Here is a 23,943-nt window from a genome sequence, read left to right as displayed (position 1 = left end):
CTTTGGTCCGACAATCCTTACAACGATGTTCGTGACAGGTAAGGTGACTAGGCAACAGGATATAAGAAACAGAGTAGCAGCAGCTTATATGTGAGTGAGTGTGCGTGTGTGTAGAGTCAGTATAAATGTACAGTGCATTCGGAAAGTATTCAGATCCCTTGACTTTTTCCACACTTGTTACATTACAGCCTTATTTTAAAATTGATTAAATCATTTTTTTGCCCTCATCAATCCACATCACAATACCCCATAATGACAAAGCAAAAAGAGGTTTCTAGAAATGTTTGCAAATCTATAAAAAAAACGTTTAATAAACTGAAATGTCACATTTACATAAGTATTCAGACTCTTTACTTTGTTGAAGCACCTTTGGCTGTGATTACAGCCTCGAGTCTTCTTGGGTATGACGCTACAAGCTTGGTACACCTGTATTTGGGGAGTTTCTCCCATTCTTCACTGCAGATCCTCTCAAGCTCTGTCATGTTGGATGGGGAGCGTTGCTGCACAGCTATTTTCCGGTCTCTCCAGAGATGTTTGATCAGGTTCAAGTCCGGGCTCTGGTTGGGTCACTCAAGGACATTCAGAGATTTCATTCACTCCTGTGTTGTCTTGGGTGTGTTCTTAGGGACGTTGTTCTCTTGAAAGGTGAACCTTCGCCCCAGTCTGAGGTCCAGAATGCTCTTCATCAAAGATCTCTCTATAATTTGCTCCGTTCATCTTTTCACTCGATCCTGACAGTCTCTCAGTCCCTGCCACTGAAAAACATCCCCACAGCATGATGCTGCCACCATCATGCTTCACCGTAGGGATGGTGCCAGGTTTCCTCCAGATGTGACGCTTGGCATTCAGGCTGTCAGTGACCACTCTGTCAGAGTGACCATTGGGTTCTTGGTCACCTCCCTGACCAATGCCCTTCTACCCTGATTGTTCAGTTTGGCCGGGAGGCCAGCTCTAGGAAGAGTCTTGGTGGTTCAAAACTTCTTCCATTTAAGAATGATGGAGGCCACTGTGTTCTTGGGGACCTTCAATGCTGCAGAAATGTTTTGGTACCCTTCCCCAGATCTGTGCCTCATCACAATCCTGTCTCGGAGCTCTATGGACAATTCCTTCAAACTCATGGCTTGGTTTTTTCTCTGACATGCACTGTGTACTGTATGTAGATTGATGAGGACAATTTATTTTATCAATTTTAGAATAAGGCTGTAACGTAACAAAATGTGCGTGCTCAGAGTCCTAACTCAGTGTCCCAAGCTTGGTGACAAGCTTGGAGGGGACAATGGTGTTGAACACTGTACTGTAGTCAGTGAACAGCATTCTCACATAGGTATTCCTCTTATCTAGGTGGGTGAGGGCAGTGTGGAGAGCAATTGAGATTGCATCATCTATGGATCTGTTGGGGCAGTATGCAAATTGGAGTGGGTCTAGAGTGTCTGGGATGATGGCGTTAATGTGTGCCAGCCTCTCAAAGCACTTCATGATTACAGAAGTGAGTGCTACAGGGCGGTAGTCCTTGTGGCATGAAGCCTTAGAGTTCTTGGGGACAGGAATGATGGTAGTCATCTTAAAACATGTGGGGATTACAGACTGAGACAAGGAGAGGATGAAAATTACTGTGAACATGCCTGCCAGCTGTTCTGCGCATGCTCTGAGAATGCGCCCTGGAATACCGTTGGGCCTTGCGGGTGTTGACCTGATTAAAGACCTTTCTTGCGTCGGCCTCCCAGAGCGATCACCCAATCCTCTGGGTTGGTGACGGCCCTCACACCCTGCACGATGTTGTCAAATGCATTGAGTGTCTGGTAGAGAGGAATCGTTGGGCAGATCACGGTTGGTTCTTCCTTTGTAATCCATAATGGACTGTAGCCCCTGCCACACGTGGGTGTCAGAGACTGTGCAATATGATTCCACCTTATTCCTTTGTTGTGGTTTTATGACTCTGCGGAGGTCATCGCCGGAATTCTTGTACTTATTCCTGTCCTCGGCCGTAGACTCAGGGTTGTCTACGATAGCGCTGTATTTAGTTTATTGCCAACCTTGTGTTAATCCAGTGCTTTTGAGGTGGTTAGCTCGTCAATATTATTGTCGGAGTCTCCAAACATATTACAACCAGTGATAARAAAGCAGTCCTGTAGCATAATCTTTGATTCTGGTGACCATTTCTCAACGGAAAAAGTCACGGGTACTTCCTGTTGAGTTTCTGCTTGTAAACAGGAAGCAGGAGTACGTAATCATGGTCTGATTTGGCTTATGGTGGAAGAGGGAGGGCTTTGTATGCTTGCTTGTGAGTAGAATAGCAGTGGTCATTATCGCCCCTAGTGGTGTTGGAGACGTGTTGACAGAAGTTGGGCATCACGTGTTTTAGTGACGTGGAATTAAAATCGCCGGTAAACAGAAAAGCAGCCTCTGGTTGTAGGTTCTTGCTTGTTTATAGCCTTGTGCAGTTTGTTAAGGGCCAGTTTGCTATTTTTCTTGTCCTGAGGTGGAATGTACAAAACAGTCACGATAACAGCTGAAAACTCCCTCGAAGGTATTCCAAGACGGGTGAACAGTGGGTCGACACTTCCACCGCGCTGGAGTTAGCACACCAGTTGATGTAGAGGCAAACCCCTCCCCTCTCAATTTACCCGACTCCACTATCCTGTCCGCCCGGTGAATGGAGAATCCATCGAGTTGGATAGCCATGGAGGGTATCTTGTCCGAGAGCCATGTTTCGGAAAAGCAAAGAATGTTGCAGTTTCGAGGGTCCCGTTGGTAGCATATCCCACCCCCCTTGCCTTTGTAATGCTGACATTTCCTCTTGGGTAGCTCAAATTGGGTCGGAATTACAGAGTGCCCAGGGCAGGTGAGTTGAAGTTGAAGCCGGAATTGGGGTAAGTAACTGCCGATCTGACGTTCAAAGTCATTGTCGGTTGTAAGAAGTAATAGAGGATACATTTGTTGAAAATAAAGTAAAAATAAACAACAAAATAATCAAAGCTAAGTTGGGTCGGAGGTTGCAAAACAGCGGCCATCCAATACGGCGCCATCTTTCTTCAGGATGTAAGTAAGTGTAATATGCTGTGATGGTCAATGAAAACAAATTTGACCATAGAAGTAGTAGTTATGAAGGTTCCTGTCAATGAATGGCTGCTGTTAGATCACTTTTGGACATTCTTTTACAATGTGTTTAAGAGCAGACATCCAATATGCGAAACTGCTAAAGAAAGTGTCAAGTTCAGCGGAAGCAATATTCTGCAAACGTTATAAAACACCAAAGTCCACACTAATCAGGAAAAGGTGAATGACAAAATTACGCATTCGCAGCTGGCCTAGATATTAGGATTTTATCACACAGGGCAGACAAGGTCATAAAATACATTTTCTATTGTAACTTGATATTGAAATGTAACTTAGTGCACTTGTGTAATTCACTCATCTCACCAAGCAACTGAGATAAAAGAAGCTGTGTGTGACGTACGTAAGTCTGGGTGTTCAAAATCCAAGTAACGATAAGAGGGAAGTTCCTTATAAGAAAGTGACCTTTGTTTGCATAAACTCTTAGTCGCATATTTTATATCACACATCCGTATTATTGTATGTGACACAATAGATTCTATAGAAGGATGTAAAACAGGCCCTTGACAGTTACTGAGTAAATGCTGAGAATGGGGTCAACTTGATACTAGAGTTTCTTGGTAATTGTGCCTGAATGTAGCACTATATATTTAGCAAATATACACATTAAAAACAAAGACTACATAAAGTATGGCTATGTTGTGATGGATCCAGACAACAGGCTGTCTGTCACCAGAGCGTATGGTTTATTTCTAAAATGCCCATAATGTCCAGCTCAGGACTCAGTGGACACAGCAATGGAAGGAGTAACCTGCCATTTGAGGGCACACCAAATTACTGACAGATGCTGTGAGTTGCTTGTCACATGCTCGGCAGTGCAGAGAGGGACATAAACACATGTATATGTCCAGATGTTGATTCAAACAGTCAACAGAGTTATTACACTGAACCTCAAGCAAACATGAGCTCACCCCACAAAGAGTGAAACACATTACAGTCATGCAAGCCACAGCCACCCTTTTCAGCGATGGGTTTAGGAGTTGGTGGCCTTTTCTAGGTAGTCTGGCTCAAGGTCTGTAGGGCTTTAGCCATCTATTCTAAATACTGTTGTCATTGCCATACAAAACCACATAAATGGTAACAGGCTTATGCATCAAGATGCATGACATTATTCCTGGACACCTGGCCAGTCAGCAACAGACATGGGCTAATTCACTCACATAGAGCTACACTGAGTGTACAAAACATTAAGAACACCTGCTCTTTCCATGACMTAGACCGACCAGGTGAATTCAGGTGAAAGCTATGATCCCTTATTGATGCCACTTGTTAAATCCACTTCAATCAGTGTAGATGAAGGGAAGGAGACAGGTAAAAAATATATATTTTAAGCCTTGAAACAATTGAGACACGGATTGTGTATATGTGCCATTCAGAGGATGAATGGACAAGACAAAATATGTAAGTACTTTTGAATGGGGTATGGTAGTAGGTGCCAGACGCACTGGTTTGTGTCAAGAACTGCAACGCTACTGGGTTTTTCACGTTCAACAGTTTCCTGTGTATCAAGAATGGTCCACCACCCAAAGGACATCCAGCCACCTTGACAACTGTGGGAAGCATCGGAGTCAACATGGGCCAGCATCCCTGTGGAACGCTTTTACACCTTGTAGAGTCCATGCCCCGAAGAATTGATGCAACTCAATATTAGGAAGGTGTTCCTAATGTTTGGTATACTCAGTATATATTGTTGATAGGACTAATTGCAACCTAAAACATCTCTACAAACTATGCTTAAAATCACCAACAAATCTATGGATACTCCCAATAGGCTATTCAAGTTTCAATGTACCCATAGGAACACCCATTTGGCTTTCAACCATAATAAGTGGATAGATTGTAGTTAATGAGAAAATATTGCAGCATAGTCACTTAGCTATATGAAGACCCTCAAAGGAAATGGCAGAACTTTCTCTGGTTACAGATTCCAAACCACATTTTGCTACCTATCCTCCACCACAGGGAAAAGCAGACGTTCTTTGCTTTTGTGCTGCGTTCATGTGCTAGTCGGAACTAGGACACGTTGAAACGTACGACTTGCTATATAGTTGTAGTTATACACGTGCAGTGTTCAACGAATCAGACTTTTCCGAGTTTCCTGGTTCCCGAATAGAATGTGAACGCGGCATCTATCAACCTTGACGAGTCATCATGAATGTCATACAAGTTGTGGCGGTGATGACTGTCGTATAGCGCCACTAGCCTTCTCCATAATGAGAAAATGGTACGCACGGTTTTTAAGCGTGGACACCACTGTTGCTGCTCAGTAGCAATTCCATTGATTCATAATTATTCTAATTTTAGGCTATATAGCTTGATGCCTGTGTCATAACATTTCAATTAATGTTGTCATTGTGGGTAAGTAATGCGTTGCTCTGCACACAAACACTTAGCCAACAAACATTGTGTAAAAATGTATATTTGTTACGTGTTGAATTGTGTTTCTTGCACAGAATGTGGATATTTTCATTCGAAAAGCATCTCATGTGAAGTGCCTCCTACAACTGTGTCTTCCAGCTGAACATATGAAGAACTGACGTCACACTTCAAGATACTACACCGTCTGCGCTCCTGACTACAGCAGTGTAGCGGTTTAGTGCCAGACAACGTCCTTCAAGCTGAAGAGACAACTCCGTTCGCCTGTTCTGATTGGAATATACACGTTATTCAAGGTATGTCTAACATTTTTCACCATTCATTGGAGTAATCATATTAAATTGGTATTTGTAGGCTTCTACGTCAACAGTTGATGAACGAATAAAAAAAATAAAAAAATCTGTACCATCCGTTTTAAAAACTTTGCAAATAAATAGCCTATCAGAGCAACAGTTAGATTCATATCATTTGTATGTGTAGCTTATGTCTTATGGTCATGATATACCAGTTGAGGGTAACATTAACTTATTAATAACAAATCATTGGAAAGAAATGCTATAATAACGGTATGAACTATAATTTAAAAAAAATAACTGAATGAATCCATCATTCCTAACAAATTTGAATAAGCAATACTAAATCAATGACTCGTACAGGATAAATAGGTAACTTAAGCAGTGCATTTTATAGGCATATTACTCATAATCCAACTAGATGAGAAATATCAACTGAATTACATTATTTTTCATTCTATATGAAAAACCTTCATTCCTCATTCCACAGTTCTATTCCATAGTATAGAAGATAGGCTACTGTACTGTGAAACTCTGAACAAATCCTTTTCCTTAATTACTCCCACCAAAAAACGAATTATAGAGTGCACATTCTCCAGTTTTATAATGATCTTGGATACCAAAATGTTCTATCTTTGTGGCGTGTGAGGGCAAGTTAAGGAGATATACCTTAATTAAGAATTTCACATTATTGTACAACACATTTTTTGTTAAATTCATGCATTCGCAGCACATTTGAAGTGTCAGTGAACTCTAGGGGATGTAAATAAGAACAGCAAGTAGTGGGGGGAATCAATTGTAAGGCAGCATGCCTGAAGAGTGGTGAAGGTAATTTATCCTAACAACATACTAAATATTAAATGGTTTATGCAGATTAGGCAACTTTGCGCATAATTCATTTACTGCATATTATCAAACTGTCATCTTCTCTGAAAATATTATTTTTTTTCTTTACCCTCTCAGGTTCTCAAACACAATGATGGCCTTAACCACAACTCCTTTGTATCCTGAGATCTGGACAGAGCTGTCTCACAACGACTCATCGCCAGGCAACTCGACAGACGACTATGAGGACTACCCTGACGAGCACGCAGAGCTCCGGCAGTCCCTCAACATCATGTCCCTCATCGTCTACTGCCTGGCCTTCGTGCTGGGGGTTCTGGGAAATGGACTTGTCATCTGGGTGACGGGATTTAAGATGAAGAAGACGGTCAACACGGTGTGGTTCCTCAACCTGGCTGTGGCCGACTTCCTTTTCACAGCGTTCCTGCCTCTGAGCGTGACCTACACGGCCATGGACTTTCACTGGCCCTTCGGCAAGTTCATGTGCAAGCTCAACTCCACGATCAGCTTCCTCAACATGTTCGCCAGCGTCTACATCCTGGTGGTCATCAGCGTGGACAGGTGTGTGTCCGTGGTGCGTCCTGTCTGGGCCCAGAACCATCGGAACATACGCAAGGCGTCCTGTATCAGTCTGGGTGTCTGGCTGTGGGCCCTGGTCCTCAGCTCCCCCTACTTTGTCTTCCGGGACATCGGGGCGTCCTACAAGAACGAAGAAATCGTCAACTGCTTCAACAACTTTGCTTTCTCCGATGACTATGACACAAAGGAGGTGGCAGAGCTGCGAGTGTTCCGCCATCAGGCCATGATCGTCACCCGCTTCCTGCTGGGCTTCGTGGTGCCCTTCGCCATCATCGTCACTTGCTACGCCATCATCATCCACCGGCTCAAGAGGAACCGCAACCTGGCCAGCCACTCCGGGCGGCCATTCAAGATCATCGCCGCCGTCATCACAGCTTTCTTCCTGTGCTGGGCCCCCTACCACATCATGGCCCTGATCGAGATGGTGAACAACGCGGCCGCTGAGTTCAGCTACACGTTAGACCACGTCACCACCATCGGGGTCCCCATAGCCACCAGCCTGGCCTTCCTCAACAGCTGTCTGAACCCCCTGCTGTACGTGTTCATGGGCCAGGACTTCAAGGATAAGCTGCGCAAGTCCATTCTGACGGTTCTGGAGAGTGCCTTCACTGAGGAAGTGTCAAGGTCCAACCACACCTACACAAACTCTGGACTCACAAGCCGTAGCAAGGAGAAGTCCTATTCTGATGCTGAGGTATAGGGTCTTATATTATAATGAGAAACGTTATTGACCACACAATCTGGAAATTTGACTTTGGCTTTATGATAACATGATTGACATCCTTTAAAGCAAAGAAAATACAAACATTAGAAGGACCTTGTCATCAAGGTAATTCAATAATGTTTTCAAACATCTCGAGACTTAGTTTAAGGGAAAGTTTAAGGCAGGATTTAAGAATTTGAACGCTGAGCATGTACTCAGTTTTAACAAGGTAAATCTCCAGGACTGAATTCAAATCAACAAGTTTGATTTCAATAATCTTTTGTGACTCAGAAAATGATGGGGTCTGTGGACACATTTCAGCACTGTTTTTGTATGAGCAATACAGTCACTAATGAGAATGTTAATAAAATACTGGATAAGATCTGAATAATTTGTATGATACACACATGTCATTGTTCAAGCTGAATATATAAATTGTCTGTCTTTTCGTTCAAAGCCACTTTTTGTACATGCTTGTTTTTGTAAAAAATTAGGCTAATATTTAACAAGGTGACTATCTTTGGTTTGAACTTGTATAGTTTATTATTGAAGGAATGTTTTTCCTTAATACTTTGATGTATGTTTGTATTTGTATACCTTTTTATGTATGATGTTATTAAATGTTTGAATAGATGACTACTTATTAATTTCTATTTTCCAGAAATCTCCTGACGACATAACTGTCTCTGCCACATGGTGGCAGCAAAGCTGTCACAGTTAGAATAAATGGAAACGTAATTTAGAAAATAAATCCTAATTGCCTTGTGCCAAAAATCCCTCCCTATCTATTTGGGATTATTCCTGAAATGTTTAATTTACAGATTGTATATCAATTCATACTGTAGTGCTTTGACCTGTCCAATGGTATTAGATCAATGAGGGAGGAAGCAATTAACAATTTGATTCCCTCTCATTTCAACTGTGTTTAAACCTTTTTRCCCCAAATATTTCTAGGCCAATTGAACTTCATGCATTTGCAGCTTTAGAACAGTAAATGTTTTCATGATGATCATCACCATCATCAATACCTTAATCATAACTGAATTTAACTTGACTTTATCAACTCTTTAATACTTTCACATTTGTAGAAGTTGAACTTGCTACAGGCAAAATATAATGGTGTCCTTCAAGGTAGCCTGTTTTTATAACTTCAGTCAACCTAGCTATATTTCTGCTTCAGTAGGGTGAAGGCTATAACTGATATTTTGGCCACAATGTAACACGAATGGTGGTCAGCCCAGCCACAGTGTACGAGTCTACCAGACTGACTGTAAAAATAATATCTTATGGAGTGGCCATGAGGTGGGGGTAAGATGGCGGACAGGAAAACATTTAGAAAAGTGGAACATACACTACAAAAGTATGTGGACACCTGCTCGTCGAACATCTCATTCCAAAATCATGGGCATTTTTATGGAGTTGGTCCCCCCTTTGCTGTTTGCTGCTATAACAGCCTCCACTAATCTAGGAAGGCTTTCCACTAGATGTTGAAACATTGCTGCAGGGACTTTTTCCTTTCAGCCACAAGAGCATTAGTTAAATTGGGCACTGATGTTGGGGATTAGGCCTGGCTTCCAAATCATCCCAAAGGTGTTCGAAGGGGTTAAGGTTAGGGCTCTGTGCCGGTCAGTCTTTGTTCTTCCACACCGATCTCGACAAACCATTTCTGTATGGACCTTGCTTTGTGCACGGGGGTATTGTTATGCTGAAACAGGAAAGGGCCTTCCCCAAACTGTTGCCACAAAGTTGGAAGCACAGAATCATCTAAAATGTCTTTGTATGCTGTAGCATTAAGATGTCTCTTCACTGGAACTAAGGGGCCCAGCCCGAACCATGAAAAACAGCCCCAGACCACTATTTCTCCGCCACCAAACTTTACAGATGGCACTATGTATTCGGGCAGGTAGCGTTCTCCTGGCAGCCCAGATTTGTCCGTTGGACTGCCAGATGATGAAGCGTTATTCATCACTCCAGAGAACGCGTTTCCACTGCTCCAGAGTCCAATGGTGGTGAGCTTTACACAACTCCAGCCGACGCTTGGCATTGCGCATGGTGATATTAGGCTTGTGTGCAGATTGTCGGCCATGGAAACACATTTAATGAAGCTCCCGACAAACAGTTCTTGTGCTGATGTTGCTTCCAGAGGCAGTTTAGAAGTCTGTAGTGAGTGTTTTAACTGAGGACAGACGTTTTTTACACGTTACACGCTTCAGCACTCAGCAGTCCCGTTCTGTGAGCTTGTTTGGCCTACCACTTCGCGGCTAAGCCGTTGTTGCTCCTAGACGTTTCAACTTCACAATAACAGCACTTACAGTTAACAGGGGCAGAAATTTGACAAACTGACTTGTTGGAAAGGTGGCATACTATGATGGTGCCATGTTGAAAGTCACTAAGGCCATTCTACTGCCAATGTTTGTCTATTGAGGTTGCATGACTGTGTGCTCGATTTAATACACTTGTCAGCAACGGGTGTGGCTGAAATAGCAGAATCTACTCATTTCAAGGGGTGTCCACAGACTTGTGTATATATACAGTAGTGTATTATAAGTAAATATGGAATGGGGGCATGCACAAGCCATCTATAAGATCTGAAGAAGGAGAATATGGAGGACAGGCAAAAAAGGAGAAAAGTGGAACATGTTTTGAATGAACATGGAAAGGTGGATCACACAGAACTTTTGGAGGAGCTACAGAAGGAAATTGAATCTGACCAGTGTGAGGATGAATTAACTGAGGTGGCAGGTGCGGTGAAGAACGTAGAGTTTGATCCTCATCGTGATTATGACAAAGAAGGTTCTGGCCCAGTGGGAGTGATATTTTTGGAGAGAATGGATCCTTGCCTTCTGGCAGATCCACATGTGGTGTCAGGTTGGGTGGTAAAGAGGTTGGGGAATGTTGGGTCGGTTTAAGTGACTCAAAGTGGAATCGTGCAGATTTTTGCGTTTCTGCCTTCCAGAGGGAGCGTGCGATCCGCACCACACGACTGGGTACAAGAACTGTAACTTGTTTTCGTCTCCGGAGCAGGGCGCCATTAAAAGGAGTGATAACTGGAGTGGCGTTAAGTGTTAAGTGGATCAACTGAAGTTGAAGATTTGTTTGGTGCAACACAGACCCGGTGGAGAACGTGGTGAAACAAAGAAGACACTGTCTGTACTTCTGAGTTTTGATGCAGAGTTAGGATGTGTCAGTTATCCCGTGTTAGCTTTTGTCCTAAATCCATTACGGTGTTTTAGGTGTCAAGCTTATGGTCATGTGGCAGCAGTGTGTAGGAGGGAGATTCCTCGATGTGCGAAGTGTGCAGGAGGACATGAGACAAAGGAATCTGTAGTATCGGTGGAAAAAGTTTTGTGTGTAAACTGTAGAGGTACCAATGGTGCTGGAGATCAGAGGTGCCCGGTGAGAGAAAGGCAGTTTGAGATTGCCAGCATCAGAGTAGTGCAGGTGTTGTATGCTGAGGCTGCGAAGAGAGTAATAGAGGAAGATGGATACCTGTGAGTAGGCTGAGGCCAATAGAGAGTGATAGAAATTACATGTGCTTCAATAAGGTAGATTATTTTGGCATTCATGGCCATGGTTGTGAATTGTACTGCAGGAATGGAATGTAAATTACAGAGGATAGATGTTCTGGTGGCAGCTACTGAGAAGCACTTGGGTGTACAAGATTTTACTGCAGAAGAGTCACAGATGTTTTGAACGATAGTGTCCTCTCCTCCCAGGCTGCTGGCCCCCATGTAGGATCAGATAGGGCCAATGTAGTGGAATAGTGGTGAGGTTTTAATGAGTGCAGGGTTAGTTGGTAGGGCAATTTTTCACAAAGGTAATACATTCATACTTCAGAATAGAAGGATGATACACAGCCAATACAGTAGGTGGCGGCATTCACCTATAATATTTGTTTGCGGACCGCCATAATACCAAAGAAGAAGAAGAAGAAAAAGAATAGCCGATGATCTCCGCCCCTTTCTCCTCCCCTGATTCTTTTAATTACTATGTAGAAAAAATGGGGCTAACTAGCGGGGAACCGGATGGATACAACACGATTCACAATGTAACATAAGTGGAGCGATATAAAGAGTGGGCAGAGAAAGTCTAACCTAATCAGACTTTAGAAATGTGGTAAGTACATTCCAGAGTTCGATCCGATACAAGTGGTACCTAACCTTGCTAGCTTTATGAACGGTCAGATAGGCCTCGCGCAATCTACGCTAGTTAACGTAGTTGTAGCTGTGGCATCATTGCGCAAACAAAAGCGAAGAATTTAGCTAGCTAYCTATCTTGCTGCTGTCACCCGGTGGTCTCCTTACAAGCCAGATACAATGCATTTCACACACATGTCCGCATTTCGTTTAAATACATTTTTTTTTTCTTCTCTAATCTCTCTAATAACTTTTGAAGGGTTGGAGGCAAGCAACAGCCTGACATTTTGTTGGTATCAAGACAGCTGTCACGATGCTTTAACTTTGGCTCTACACATGCAGAGAATAGTTAACTGACTGTGGCCATTGGCCAGACTGTCATAAGGGTATCTAGTGAACTTATTATATATATACAAAAATATATCTGGGCATACAGGGTTGTGAAAGCTAGCTAGCTAGCTAGCTAACCATGTTTAGATAAGAATACTGTTCATGTAGCTACGTTAGCTAGCTAGCCAGCCAATTTATTCAAAATGGACACTTCTGGTGTATTTTTGAGTATGATAGCTAGCTAGCTGATTTAGGTAGCTAAATTACATGTTTTTGAAAATGATCAGCGTTTAACTGTTACTGSCTTATTTTTCATAACTGTACAAAAGTTCTCATGAACTGTAAATTTAGCTATTTGGTAGAACCTGACCGATATGAGATGTTTGGATCTGCTTTTAGTTTGGAAATGTTTACGATAACCAATATATCTGCCAACATTTTTATTATAGCTGGAATAAAAAAATCTAAAACATTCTGTATGGATTGTGCTTAAAACAGCTCTACAAAGGTACCTCAGAAATCTGATTTCAAATGTTTTTGTTGTTGAAAAGAACACTTAATGTAAGCACCACAGCCTTTAGGAGCACCAGAAAGGCAAAACTATTTTTTTGGGGGGGATGTTTATTCAAGGGAAAGGAGGATAAACTGCAGAGATTGCAGCAAAAAATGTGCCTCTGAAGACTGAGCTGCATCATGCTAGCCAGTTGGAAAACAACGGACAGGACAAGTTTTCCATGTTTTGGTATTTAGCTATGTTTTCATCGATTGTAGGGCTGTAGACACTAAATTCTGGTAGTTGTCAATTGAAAGGAACAACTTAAATGAGCACGGTTACGTGCACACAATACGATTATTGTGGATAGTCAGATTAACATAATTAGTTTGTTTTAAAACAATACATTTCTCAAATCCTGTTTACATGGACATATTTGAAATCAGGTTACCTGATGGGACTTAAATAAATGCAGAAAATTGCTAATAAAAATAAACGTCCTAGCACCGTGACAGTGTTCATTTTTGCAAAGCCTATTTGATTCGGATCAAATACACAGCTGGAAAGCTGATTTTAAGCTGTTTATATGTCCTAATAAATCGAAAGATTGCTCAGAAAAACAGGTGTTTTATTTGGTGCATGCTTACTTCGATTTTGACAGTACGCCGATTAAGATAAGCAGATACGATTCGAGTTAGGTCAGGGGTTATGGGTAGGATTTAGCGTAGGGATGTCCCAAGGATACCAGGTGGCACTAATCCTCAGTGAACGGTGTCAAGTACTCTCACACAGCTAGTTAGCTGGCTAGCACTCGTCATGGGGGTGGCGAAACGTGAATATGAACCAGTCTCTGACAAGTGTCAACCCATACATTAAAACTTAGCATGTTAAAAATTAGCGCGTCGTAGCTATATAGTTTGTACCTATGAAAACATTTGAATGACAGAGCTTGAGGAACACCCTTCGCAAAGATTAAATACAGTGCATTCGGAAAGTATCCAGACCCCTTCCCTTTTCCATATTTTGTTACGTTACAGCCTTATTCTAAAATGGATAAAAATGAAATATAAATCTACACACAATACCCCATAATGACAAAGCGAAAACAGGTTTTTAGAAATGTTTGCACATTTATAAAAAATTCAAAACAGATACCTTACATAAATATTCAGACCCTTTACTATGAGACTCAAAATTGAGCTCAGGTGCATCCTGTTTCCATTGATCATCCTTGATGTTTCTACAACTTGTTTGGAGGTGGTCAAGAACCCGATGGTCACTCTGAGAGAGCTCCAGTTCCTCTTGGAGATGGTTGTCTTTCTGGAAGGTTCTCTCATCTCTGCAGCACTCCACCAATCAGGCCTTCATTGTAGTGTGGCCAGACGGAAGCCACTCTTCAGTAAAAGGCACATGACAGCCCGCTTGGAGTTTGCATAAAGGCACCTAAAGGACTCTGACCATGAGAAACAAGATTCTCTGGTCAGATGAAACCAAGATTGAACTCTTTGTCCTGAATGCCAGCGTCACGTCTGGAGGAAACCTGGCACCATCCTTACGGTGAAGCATGGTGGTGGTGGCAGCATCATGTTTTGGGAATGTTTTTCAGCGGCAGGGACTGGGAGACTAGTCAGGATTGAGGCAAAAATCCCCAAATACCGGTGTGCCAAGCTTGAGGCATCATACCCAAGAAGACTCGAGGCTGTAATCGCTGCCAAAGGTGCTTCAACAAAGTACTGAGTAAAGGATCTGAATACTTATGTAAATGTGATATTTCAGTTTATTTCAGTTTATTATTTGCCAACATTTCTGAACTTGTTTTTGCTTTGTATTTAGGGGGTTTTGTGTGTAGATTGAGGGGGGAAAAGTAATGTAAAATGTTCGAATAAGGCTGTAATGTAACAACATTTTGAAAAAGTGAAGGTCTGAATACTTTCCGAATGCACTGTATAACACACCAGTTTTCATGGGCTTCACTAAAGGTCTGTGAGGTTACTGAGTTTAACGTTCTCAGAACGGCACTTGCTTTACATCCATTGTTTGTCACGATACCCAACACCCTTCCATGGCACTTCAAGTAACAGTATATGGCCGGTGTGCATTTTTGGCACTTTACTGAGCTGGCAAGCTCCTATCTATTAAGCACTCACCATAGACGCAGTAACAATTAGTTCACAGTAGTTCACTCTCCTCTCTGACAGGTTTAGTTGCGTTGGGTGATATTGTCCATTCTTGCTGTAATGCACTAAGTTATAGCTATAAGCCTATGTAAAGATCTCCCTCTTCAGGATAAATAATAAAATGCAAAAATAAGTCAAATTCTATGAAGAACTAGGTGTTTTAACGGTTTATGCTTACTTTGCTTAGGACCTTACACTGATTTAAGATAATCAGAGGAAAGTGTTTACATGACTAATGCAAAACTCTGAGTATTGCCATAATCAGTTTAATATTAAGTTATTAGTAGTTCCGGGACGATACCAGTATCGCAAAACTCATTAGTAACGTGGCAAGGAAACAAACACGAAGCATATTTAATTTCTTTAGGAAATCAGCCCTAATGTTGGAAACAAGCATGATTATGTTGTCATTGAGTCACATTTATTTATTTCCCAAGCTATAGCACACAATATTTCACATACATCAGGTTTTTAAAGGACCAAAGATTTTGGTCTGCTTCGTGTCTTAATTTTTGCCATGGAAAAAATATTGCAGTAGTGGTATCGTCACAGCCCTAATTATTAGTGTGCATGTAAACGTACTCCATGGTTCTCCTCACTTTTGTCAAGTGATTTTTACGAAATTTAGTTGGTTAGCTAATTTGGATATGTCTCAGACACAAATAGGCCTATGGGAAGCTGCATTTTCCTCAGAGTAGCTACTGTATATGCATTGGTAATCTGTCATTGCTAACGTCTTCCATCTGTAAAAATATGATCTGCATTATTCCTAGAGTGGGTACTAAGCTAAGGTTGATGTTAAATGATTGTACTCGTATGCAATAAAGGCCAGCAATTTTAACGTAGCCTAATGTCTGGAAACCGCATGTTGCTGTGCTCCACTAATAGTTTAGCTAGGCCATTTTTGGAACTTTAACAATGTAACATATATATTTTTGTAAAAAACAGCCAGGCACCAAGCTGCTAGCTATGTAGTGTGAGAGATATCTGGAAATATCTCGGGAAGTGAACGATAGAAGTGACGTGACATGCAGCCAAAATGAATGCGCACATTTGCCACACTCAAGGGACACGAATGTTGTCATGGACCTGCTGAATGTTTTTTACTCTGTGTACGCCATAAGTGTCCCGTATACCTCACTGTAAAGCCGCCTTGAAGGCGCTGTAAAGCACAAGTCTAAATGCTTAGAAGATTTTGAGGGTGCGCGTACTATTCACTTTTGTCATGGGGAAACCCGTTGGATGACATTTTTTACTACAAAAAGTGGACTTTCGTGTTTTGCATCGGACTGGGTTAAAAAGGAGCATAATTTTAATCATTAGCATGTCCATTTCCTACCAATCTCTGAAATGTGTTTGATAGGTACTGTCACATAAAACTTGATCACTCATCAATCCTTACTGGGTGTGGCAAAAGCTTCTCAAAATGGTTGACCTGAGGGTATTAGAAGCAAAGTATGGTTTCGATCAAGGTAACTGTTTGGCTGCTCTTTTTAGGCCGTTTTGATAATAGGAGCTAGTATCCGGACAATACAGGTGTCAATTGTCTTCATCTAATTTGAATGAGACTGAATTCCTTTGTTTCAAAAGGTGTCAGCCTTTTTAACAGAATTGAAAGCCGATATAGGAGAGGCTTTGCAGCGCAGGAGAGGCTTTGCAGCGCAGGAGAGGCTTTGCAGCGCAGGAGAGGCTTTGCAGCGCAGGAGAGGCTTTGCAGCGCNTGCAGCGCAGGAGAGGCTTTGCAGCGCAGGAGAGGCTTTGCAGCGCAGGAGAGGCTTTGCAGCGCAGGAGAGGCTTTGCAGCGCAGGAGAGGCTTGGAAATTTGTAGCATCCAATCATTTTTGTTCCTACTCATGGTGTTGTAATAAAACTGTTATAGTTAGTCAGGACCAGCACCTACCCCCCATATGTTTGGTAAAGTAGTAACTTATTTTTTCTCTTTCAGTTGTTGACCAGACAAAGGAAGAGTTCTACAAAACAAGGTGCTCATGAAGAATGGAACTAACCATGTTTAACATTTAACTTTGATCATTGAACACACCCTAATGGATTACGTAAGCTCCGCTGAACCAGATGTTGATGCCTTCATCTGCACAGAATGTGGGGATGGCTTCAGGCGCTACCTTGACTTGGTTAAACACATTACTGTTCATGAACGACTCAGAACTCATGAACGAACAGATTCATTTTCCCTTGACAGTTTACCCAATGGGTTTCAAGTTCCCCGTGAGTATGCTCTCCATGAAAATGGAACTTTCATAGTGGTTGACAGATCTGGACCATCAAACAACCCTTCTTCTGTCAAACAGCCATCTTCAACTCCTTCACCTTATCAGAATTCAAAGACCATTGTACTTACAACTAAGCCAGCAAAAACTGATCTACGTGTTAACACAGTATCTCACTCCCAGTGCCGCAGTGTCTCTCCTCTAAAACAGTACCAATGCGAAACATGTGGAAAATCGTTTAACAACCAGCTGAGTTTACAACACCATCAACAGTATCGGAATTTAGAGCAAGGTTATAAGTGCACCTTGTGTTGCAAGATCTTCACAGATAAAGAGTGGCTAAGGGAACATCTCCAAGAACATGCCCATGAAATATTTTACTGCTGTGGTCAGTGTGGAAAACGCTTTCTGAAACAAGAGACCCTGTATGCTCATCAAAAAGAGCGGCATGGATCGCTGGGGCTCAAACAAATGGGGAAGTCAGACAATGGTGAAGAGAACARAATACAGAAAACATATCACTGTAAGAAGTGTAATCTGTGTTTTTTCTGGCTCTCCGACTTGCAGAGCCACTTACTCAGTCATTCCAAAGACAAACCATTATCTGTGAACTCTTCATCTAAAATCGAGCAACAGTCTCAGAAAGATGAGCTATCACATACCATAGAGTACAGTGACAGCACCCCTACCTATGTGACCAAACGGTACAGCAGCGGCACCCCTACTACCGATGTGACCAAACAGTACAGCAGTGACGRAACTGTTGATGTGAAGACCCACAATGGCAAATCTGATTCCAAAACACCATCCTCTTTCAGACCATACCGCTGTGGTTTGTGTGGAGATCGCTTCCAGCAGTTAACAGACTTGAAGGAGCATCATCTTACCCATCAAACACAYGAAGAAATTGACAAGTTAAATAAGGATTCAGAGTCACAAAGAGTTGTAAAAAYGRGGCYAAGGTATACTSGCATTGAGTGCATCGTAACAAAAGCACCTGCAAGGAAGGGAGGAAGGCCCCCACTTTATAAAAAAGGCTCTGGGACAAAATTACATCCATGCAAGCACTGCCACCGTGTATTCAGTCACTCTAGTAGTCTMTCTCGGCACAATAGATCCCACAAGGGGACTCTTCACACTTGTGTTCTCTGTGGGAAACATTTTCCACAACGCTGTGATGTCCGGAGGCATATAGCCATGTATCACAAACCTGAATTAGAGAAGAAGCCAAGTCTTAAGTACTTGGCATTGCATTCTAAACCAGATGGTGGTTCCCAATTGAATTCTGATGTGTTGGAACAGAATGCGTCATCTGAAATAAAACCCAAGAAGTCTTTAGACAGTGTTGTTGCAGAATTGGACAGTGACAATGGTGAAGATCAGCAAACCACATCTACTGGAGAAGTGTCCGCTGCTCCTAAGGTACGGAGGAACTACAAGTGTGACGAATGTGGGAAAAAGTTTGGGCTGCTGTGTGTGTACCAACGGCATTTGCGGTACCACAAAAGGGAACCAGGTAGTGAAATGGTTAAGTGCCCTCACTGTCCAAGTCGCTTCCGGAGTTCTTCTGCTCTAGGGCGCCATCTTGAGATTCACCCAAGTCAGTCAAGGGGGGAAACGGACATGGAASGACAGGCATCTCCCACTGCTGACTCCAATCCAGACCTGGACTCTGACCAAGACAATGTAAAGGACTTAGTGGGTCATGGGGACATTGATGATGTCAWGGGTGGGAATGGTGAAAAAATTGGTCCAGCAGAGGTGCTGTACGAATGCACTGAGTGTACAGAGACTTTTTCCTCCTTGCAGAAGTTTCTGAAGCACCAGAGTTCTCATGGGTCCGATAACCTTGGATAATGGAAACGATGCATGGTATTTATATTCGAAGGTCCGAACCCTAACTTGAGATCGATGCACATACCGCATATTGTTGCACTGTTATGCAGACCTCAATTCATGATTTACGAAAGTCCGAGTTACGTGCACGTCTCAAGTTAGGATTCTTTCCTTGATGATGGAGCAGTTTAACAAGTGTTTAAAAAAATTWATAATAATGTAACAATGAACTGAGGAACTACAACCAGTATGGTTCTTGGGGTGGGTGGGTCATTAATTCTGAACCAGAGTAGGATGACATTGATGTAGCACTGCATAGATCGAGATGGTGACTGAAGAACTGGGAATTACTGAGATTTTTTTATGTAATTTCTACAATCATGTGAATTTGAGAAGTTTTGTATCAATGTTTCAGATTGTTATGGTTACTTCAGTTAAACCCTTATAATTACCCCTGGAAATGCCATGGTGTGGGAATAATGCCTTAATATGCTCTGAGAGCATTATTGAAGCTAGTAGTCGAGCACAATTTGCTAAAGACCAAGTGGCAATAACGTTTTTGCAGATAGATTTGGACCCATGCAAACCGTTAAGATGGTCTGCGGTAACAATGACTGTCCATTTTGTAGAGTAATTAGAAACATTTTTTTACATGTGCATTTCCATTGGGATTTCACTTTAAAACTATTTAAGAGATTATTTATTTGCAATTGCCAAGCCTTTACAACCATGGTGTCTTTCTCAAGATCAGAAAACCTGTCAAGGTGAGATGTTCCCAAACTACCAGACCAGGAATGTTGGTATCATTTTGAAAGGCTTTCTCATGTATCATCTTTTCACTATATTGTGGTCATGTCTCTCAATTCACAAAATGGTTCTGTTATCTAGATCCGTGGTTCCCAATGAGGGGTACTAGGACCTCTGGGAGTACTTAGCCTATCCACAGGGGGTACTTGAGAAGACTCATGAGACCATAGGCCTACTGTAAAATGCACATGAGGGGGCACTTCAGGGGTTGTCTCGGCAGAGCAAAATTCAGTTGGTGGTACAGTAACCGAAAAAGATTGGGAACCACTGCTCTAGATGATTTCTGCTGCCAGTCCTCTGGGTGGCCACGGATCTGTTAACACATGATCATGTTTTTCCTTAGGACACGACAAAGTCCAGTGATTCCAATGCAAGCCACACGTAGCATTGTGATGTAAATTAGCCTTTTCAAATCGTACTGTTGCTTTCTTTATTGCCTACCAAACGTAAACAAATGCATTGGTCCTGATTTTAAATGTTACTTTTGTGCCATTAAAGTTGAAAGAAATGTATTTTTTCCTAGAAATCAAAGATTTACCTTTTTTAAATGACCCATCAGTCATGGTGTTCAACTAATGATGAATGTGATCATGTGGAAATGTCATCTTTGTGACTTTCCAACTCGTGGTAGGCAAAATATTTTTCTGTTAGTGCTTTGTTGCCTACACACTGGAATGTTCATCCTACACAAGTTATTATAGAAGTACCATGTCTAGGATCCATAGGATGATGGTTTATATCAATTATAAGATAGGATGTAGTTTTTCAACTATAAAGAAACATCATGGCGGGTTCAGACTTCTAAATGGATCTGTGTTGAACACAAGCAATTCAGTAGATCAGACTTGTTCAGAATCATGTAGCCAGAAGAACAGAGGTGTCTGGGGGGAAAAGGAAAATTGCCTCTTTATGAGTGTGATCTTGTTCCAGAAACTTCTGCCCAAATGCTCAGAGTCTGGTGGATKAACGAGTCAAACTTGGCCTTTGTTAGCCAATACAGAAAGACCAGGAGAAACTCCCAGTGTATAGGCATTGATTGGTTCAATCTGCTTAATCTACCAACCAATCATCTTCCACAAACACTTCCCCATAACCTCGCAGTCGTGTGATTTGCTCAAATTAAATGATGACAAATACTTTACTTAAGTCACTCTTCTTAGGCCAACTTTGAACCGTTCATATCCCAGGCTTAGATGCACTGTGCGCAATAGCCTGGGGACAAGGTTATGACAAGCGTCACTGTCCTTTGCACTGGTCACTCCTATTGTGCCTGTCCTTCACTTGGCAGGTCTCCCTAGGGCTGCTTCCCAATTCCTGAGCCTTCTCCCAGAAGTGGGCACTGCCGTCTATACAATGGAAACTAATGCTCACACTAATCCAATGCCTTGAGGGAGCATGAGCAAGTGCACACTTTGGTGAGAAAGGTAGAGGATCAGACAGTATCCAATGGCCCAATCCAAAATCGACCCCTAGACCCTACCTCCTATGCACTTTTGGGGATTTGACAGATGTTCGCAACATTGTGAAACTTCCACCTAGCCCATCGGTGAGCAAGTGGAGCTATTGCCATATTCCTTACATCTGTCAAATCCTCACAAGTGCGTAGGGGTCGATTTGGGATTGGGACAATGTGCGCACGATTTAGCTTGCTGGATAGGRGGAGTTCACACTTTAGACCAAATGGAACGGTTCCAAAGGTGCATACTCAGTCAACAGGGGGTGCTCAGCTTAAGTGAGTGCATTCAAGCTCAATTTATTGGTTTTGTTCCCTGTTGACTGAGTATGCACTTTTGGAACCATTCCATTCTGAGCAGAGGAACACGGCCATTGTTTCCACAGCCGCGAAGGTCCGTGCACATGACTCATTGACATACCGGATGAAATCAAGTCCTGGAGCATTACCCATTGCTTCCCAAAAGCAATGAATGTCCTGTGCAAAGCAAGGGAAACAACAACCGCAAAACTTGCATGATGGACTCTACTAGCTCACCACCAACTAGCGATTCCACATCGGCAACATAAGTGTCTATGTAAAGGACGTGTAAGTGAGTACCAATTTCTCCTGATTAAGCTTGCACTGAGGCTCAGACCTTTACCTTACTAGCACACTTACTAGCCCTCCTGAAGTGTCTTACCAGTTGGAAGATTGTAAAAAAAAAAACTAGCTATTTGCTGGCAGAAGTGGGGACACTTCAGGCTGAGAGTAATGTTCACACATGCCCATGTGCTACGCTCACCCATCAAACTTACTCAATAGTGACCCCAGTGCAACTATAGATTTGGGTCACGGCACCACTATAAAGGACGTCACGCTGCTTGCTTAGCGAGTACCACTTTTGGCTCACACGAGGCTCAAACCCAGGATACCTTCCTTGCTAGCACACGTGACCGCCCTCCTGAAGTGTCTTACCAGTTGGTGCCATGCAAAAAGCTAGCTATTCGCTGGCGCAAGTGGGGACAGTTCAGGCTGAGGAGTAAGTTTCACACACCCCCATGTGCTAAATCCACAAATTAGACTTTCACGTAATCGTAATTTAATCATTCATTAACGCCAATGGGAGACTTACAGAGACATTTGTTTTAAGGGTACGGATCTCAAGGCTGAGTAACCTTACTTACTTTTCTACAATCATTGGGTAGCTTGTATGAACTTTGAGACCTGTCTTTACACCGATAATCGGTAGTGAGTCAAGAAAGCCTTGGGTTTTCTCCATATGATCAGTCAAAAGCACACTTCATTTCAAGGAGCTATGCTGATCATCATGGATGCACCCACTTTAACTTACTGTACCCAAATTCAATCAAGCTGTTTCATCCATATGACAGTGACAGTATGCTTGTAGGCCTGTCTATTTTTTTTACTGATGTTACATTTATTTGTGTCATTGTCCTTCATGATGTATTTGTTACTTGCATTGAACACATCAGCTCCCCCCGTTTTACCTGCCTTGCGTTATTTGTCCAATAGACACATTCATCATTGAACCTCTTACAGATCCCGCCTTGTTCATGAATATGTCCAATTTGTGGCCTTGTCAAACCAGCTTCTAAGGATAGATTGACTCAAGATTTGTTTCCTCTTAAATCACCTGTAAATGGCATATTGGTTTGCAGAACCATGCAGTCCAAACTATCTCAGGTCATACCACTGGCTATAGTTTAATTGGAGTTACATATTGTATTACACAATTCCTATTGTTTATGCCATATATTGGCCCTCAATTTGTATCTTAGGAAAAGAGTCTAGTTTTATTTACCAAACCCAATAGACATAGTTCTTAACTGGATTGATTTGACAGAAGAATGCTTTACATTAGGGGGTAGCTTAGTTGTTGGTTAAAGAGTGGTGTGTACAGATCCTTGACAACCCATGATGTTCTCAACCCTTAATGTAGACTTATCTTATCAATAGCACCATTCCAACCTATTGATTGGTTAAATATCATGGATTTGCAGTTGGTTTTGGACTAAACATACCCCAAAAGACAGTGAATAGCAGTAACTGGTCTATGGTAAGGCACTTACATGTGGCCCAGGCTTGCTCATAGAAGACATGAGTGGTTTCCCTTTCTTTTTTTGTACAAATTCTACTATATGCTTGAAATACTGTCCTTACTAGGACATGGCATGTCATTTTGGTATTTCACTTCACTGGTATGATGTAAAGTGGTGCCGTTGCTGAAGCCCATAAAAAAAATAAAGCCACCATTTTGTCTCCAGTCCTTCTTGATTCTTGCAACCAAGATGGTGGCAACTAGGCAGAAGAAATCCAGGACAGACCTAAAGCAGGTAGACTGCTGGTTGTTCTGCAATGTAGACCAACCTAAAGGGCTCCTGAAATTGAGGTGGGAGTACACATTGGTTCTTAACATCACAAGTGGGCAGAGCAACACAGGACAGCAGAAACGTCGCTTGCTTTTGAGCGAACGGAGTCATGGCACTCCGCAGTAGCAGCCGTCGTCCTGCACGCATAGCGATCACACAGAAGCCTTGATGCACGCGGCAGGATGTGCGCAGACGCTGTACTG

The 23,943-nt window shown here is 42.3% G+C and overlaps 1 protein-coding gene and 1 non-coding gene across 2 annotated transcripts; both read left to right on the top strand.

Moving 5' to 3' along the window:
* Positions 1-5,304: 5,304 nt before the first annotated feature.
* Positions 5,305-8,541, top strand: LOC111958953 (chemerin-like receptor 1). The gene is made up of 3 exons (XM_023980346.2): positions 5,305-5,472; positions 5,632-5,786; positions 6,747-8,541. Exon 3 carries the CDS (start codon positions 6,760-6,762, stop codon positions 7,903-7,905), a length of 1,146 nt encoding a protein of 381 aa, XP_023836114.1. The 5' UTR covers positions 5,305-5,472; positions 5,632-5,786; positions 6,747-6,759; the 3' UTR covers positions 7,906-8,541.
* A 3,314-nt stretch (positions 8,542-11,855) lies between these two features.
* si:dkeyp-84f3.5 (C2H2-type zinc finger protein) lies at positions 11,856-20,427 on the top strand. Its single transcript, XR_011474889.1, has 2 exons — positions 11,856-12,024; positions 16,990-20,427. It is a non-coding gene; the product is annotated as a C2H2-type zinc finger protein (transcript).
* Positions 20,428-23,943: the final 3,516 nt, after the last annotated feature.

Source organism: Salvelinus sp. IW2-2015, linkage group LG35, assembly GCF_002910315.2.
Source record: "Salvelinus sp. IW2-2015 linkage group LG35, ASM291031v2, whole genome shotgun sequence".
NCBI lineage: Eukaryota > Metazoa > Chordata > Actinopteri > Salmoniformes > Salmonidae > Salvelinus > Salvelinus sp. IW2-2015.
Note: the sequence above shows the minus strand (reverse complement) of the source record. Positions and strands in the feature narration are given on the sequence as shown.

Bases quoted from the DNA above. Each gene is read 5' to 3' on its own strand.
- LOC111958953 (XM_023980346.2), top strand. From the start codon at position 6,760: ATGATGGCCTTAACCACAACTCCTTTGTATCCTGAGATCTGGACAGAG.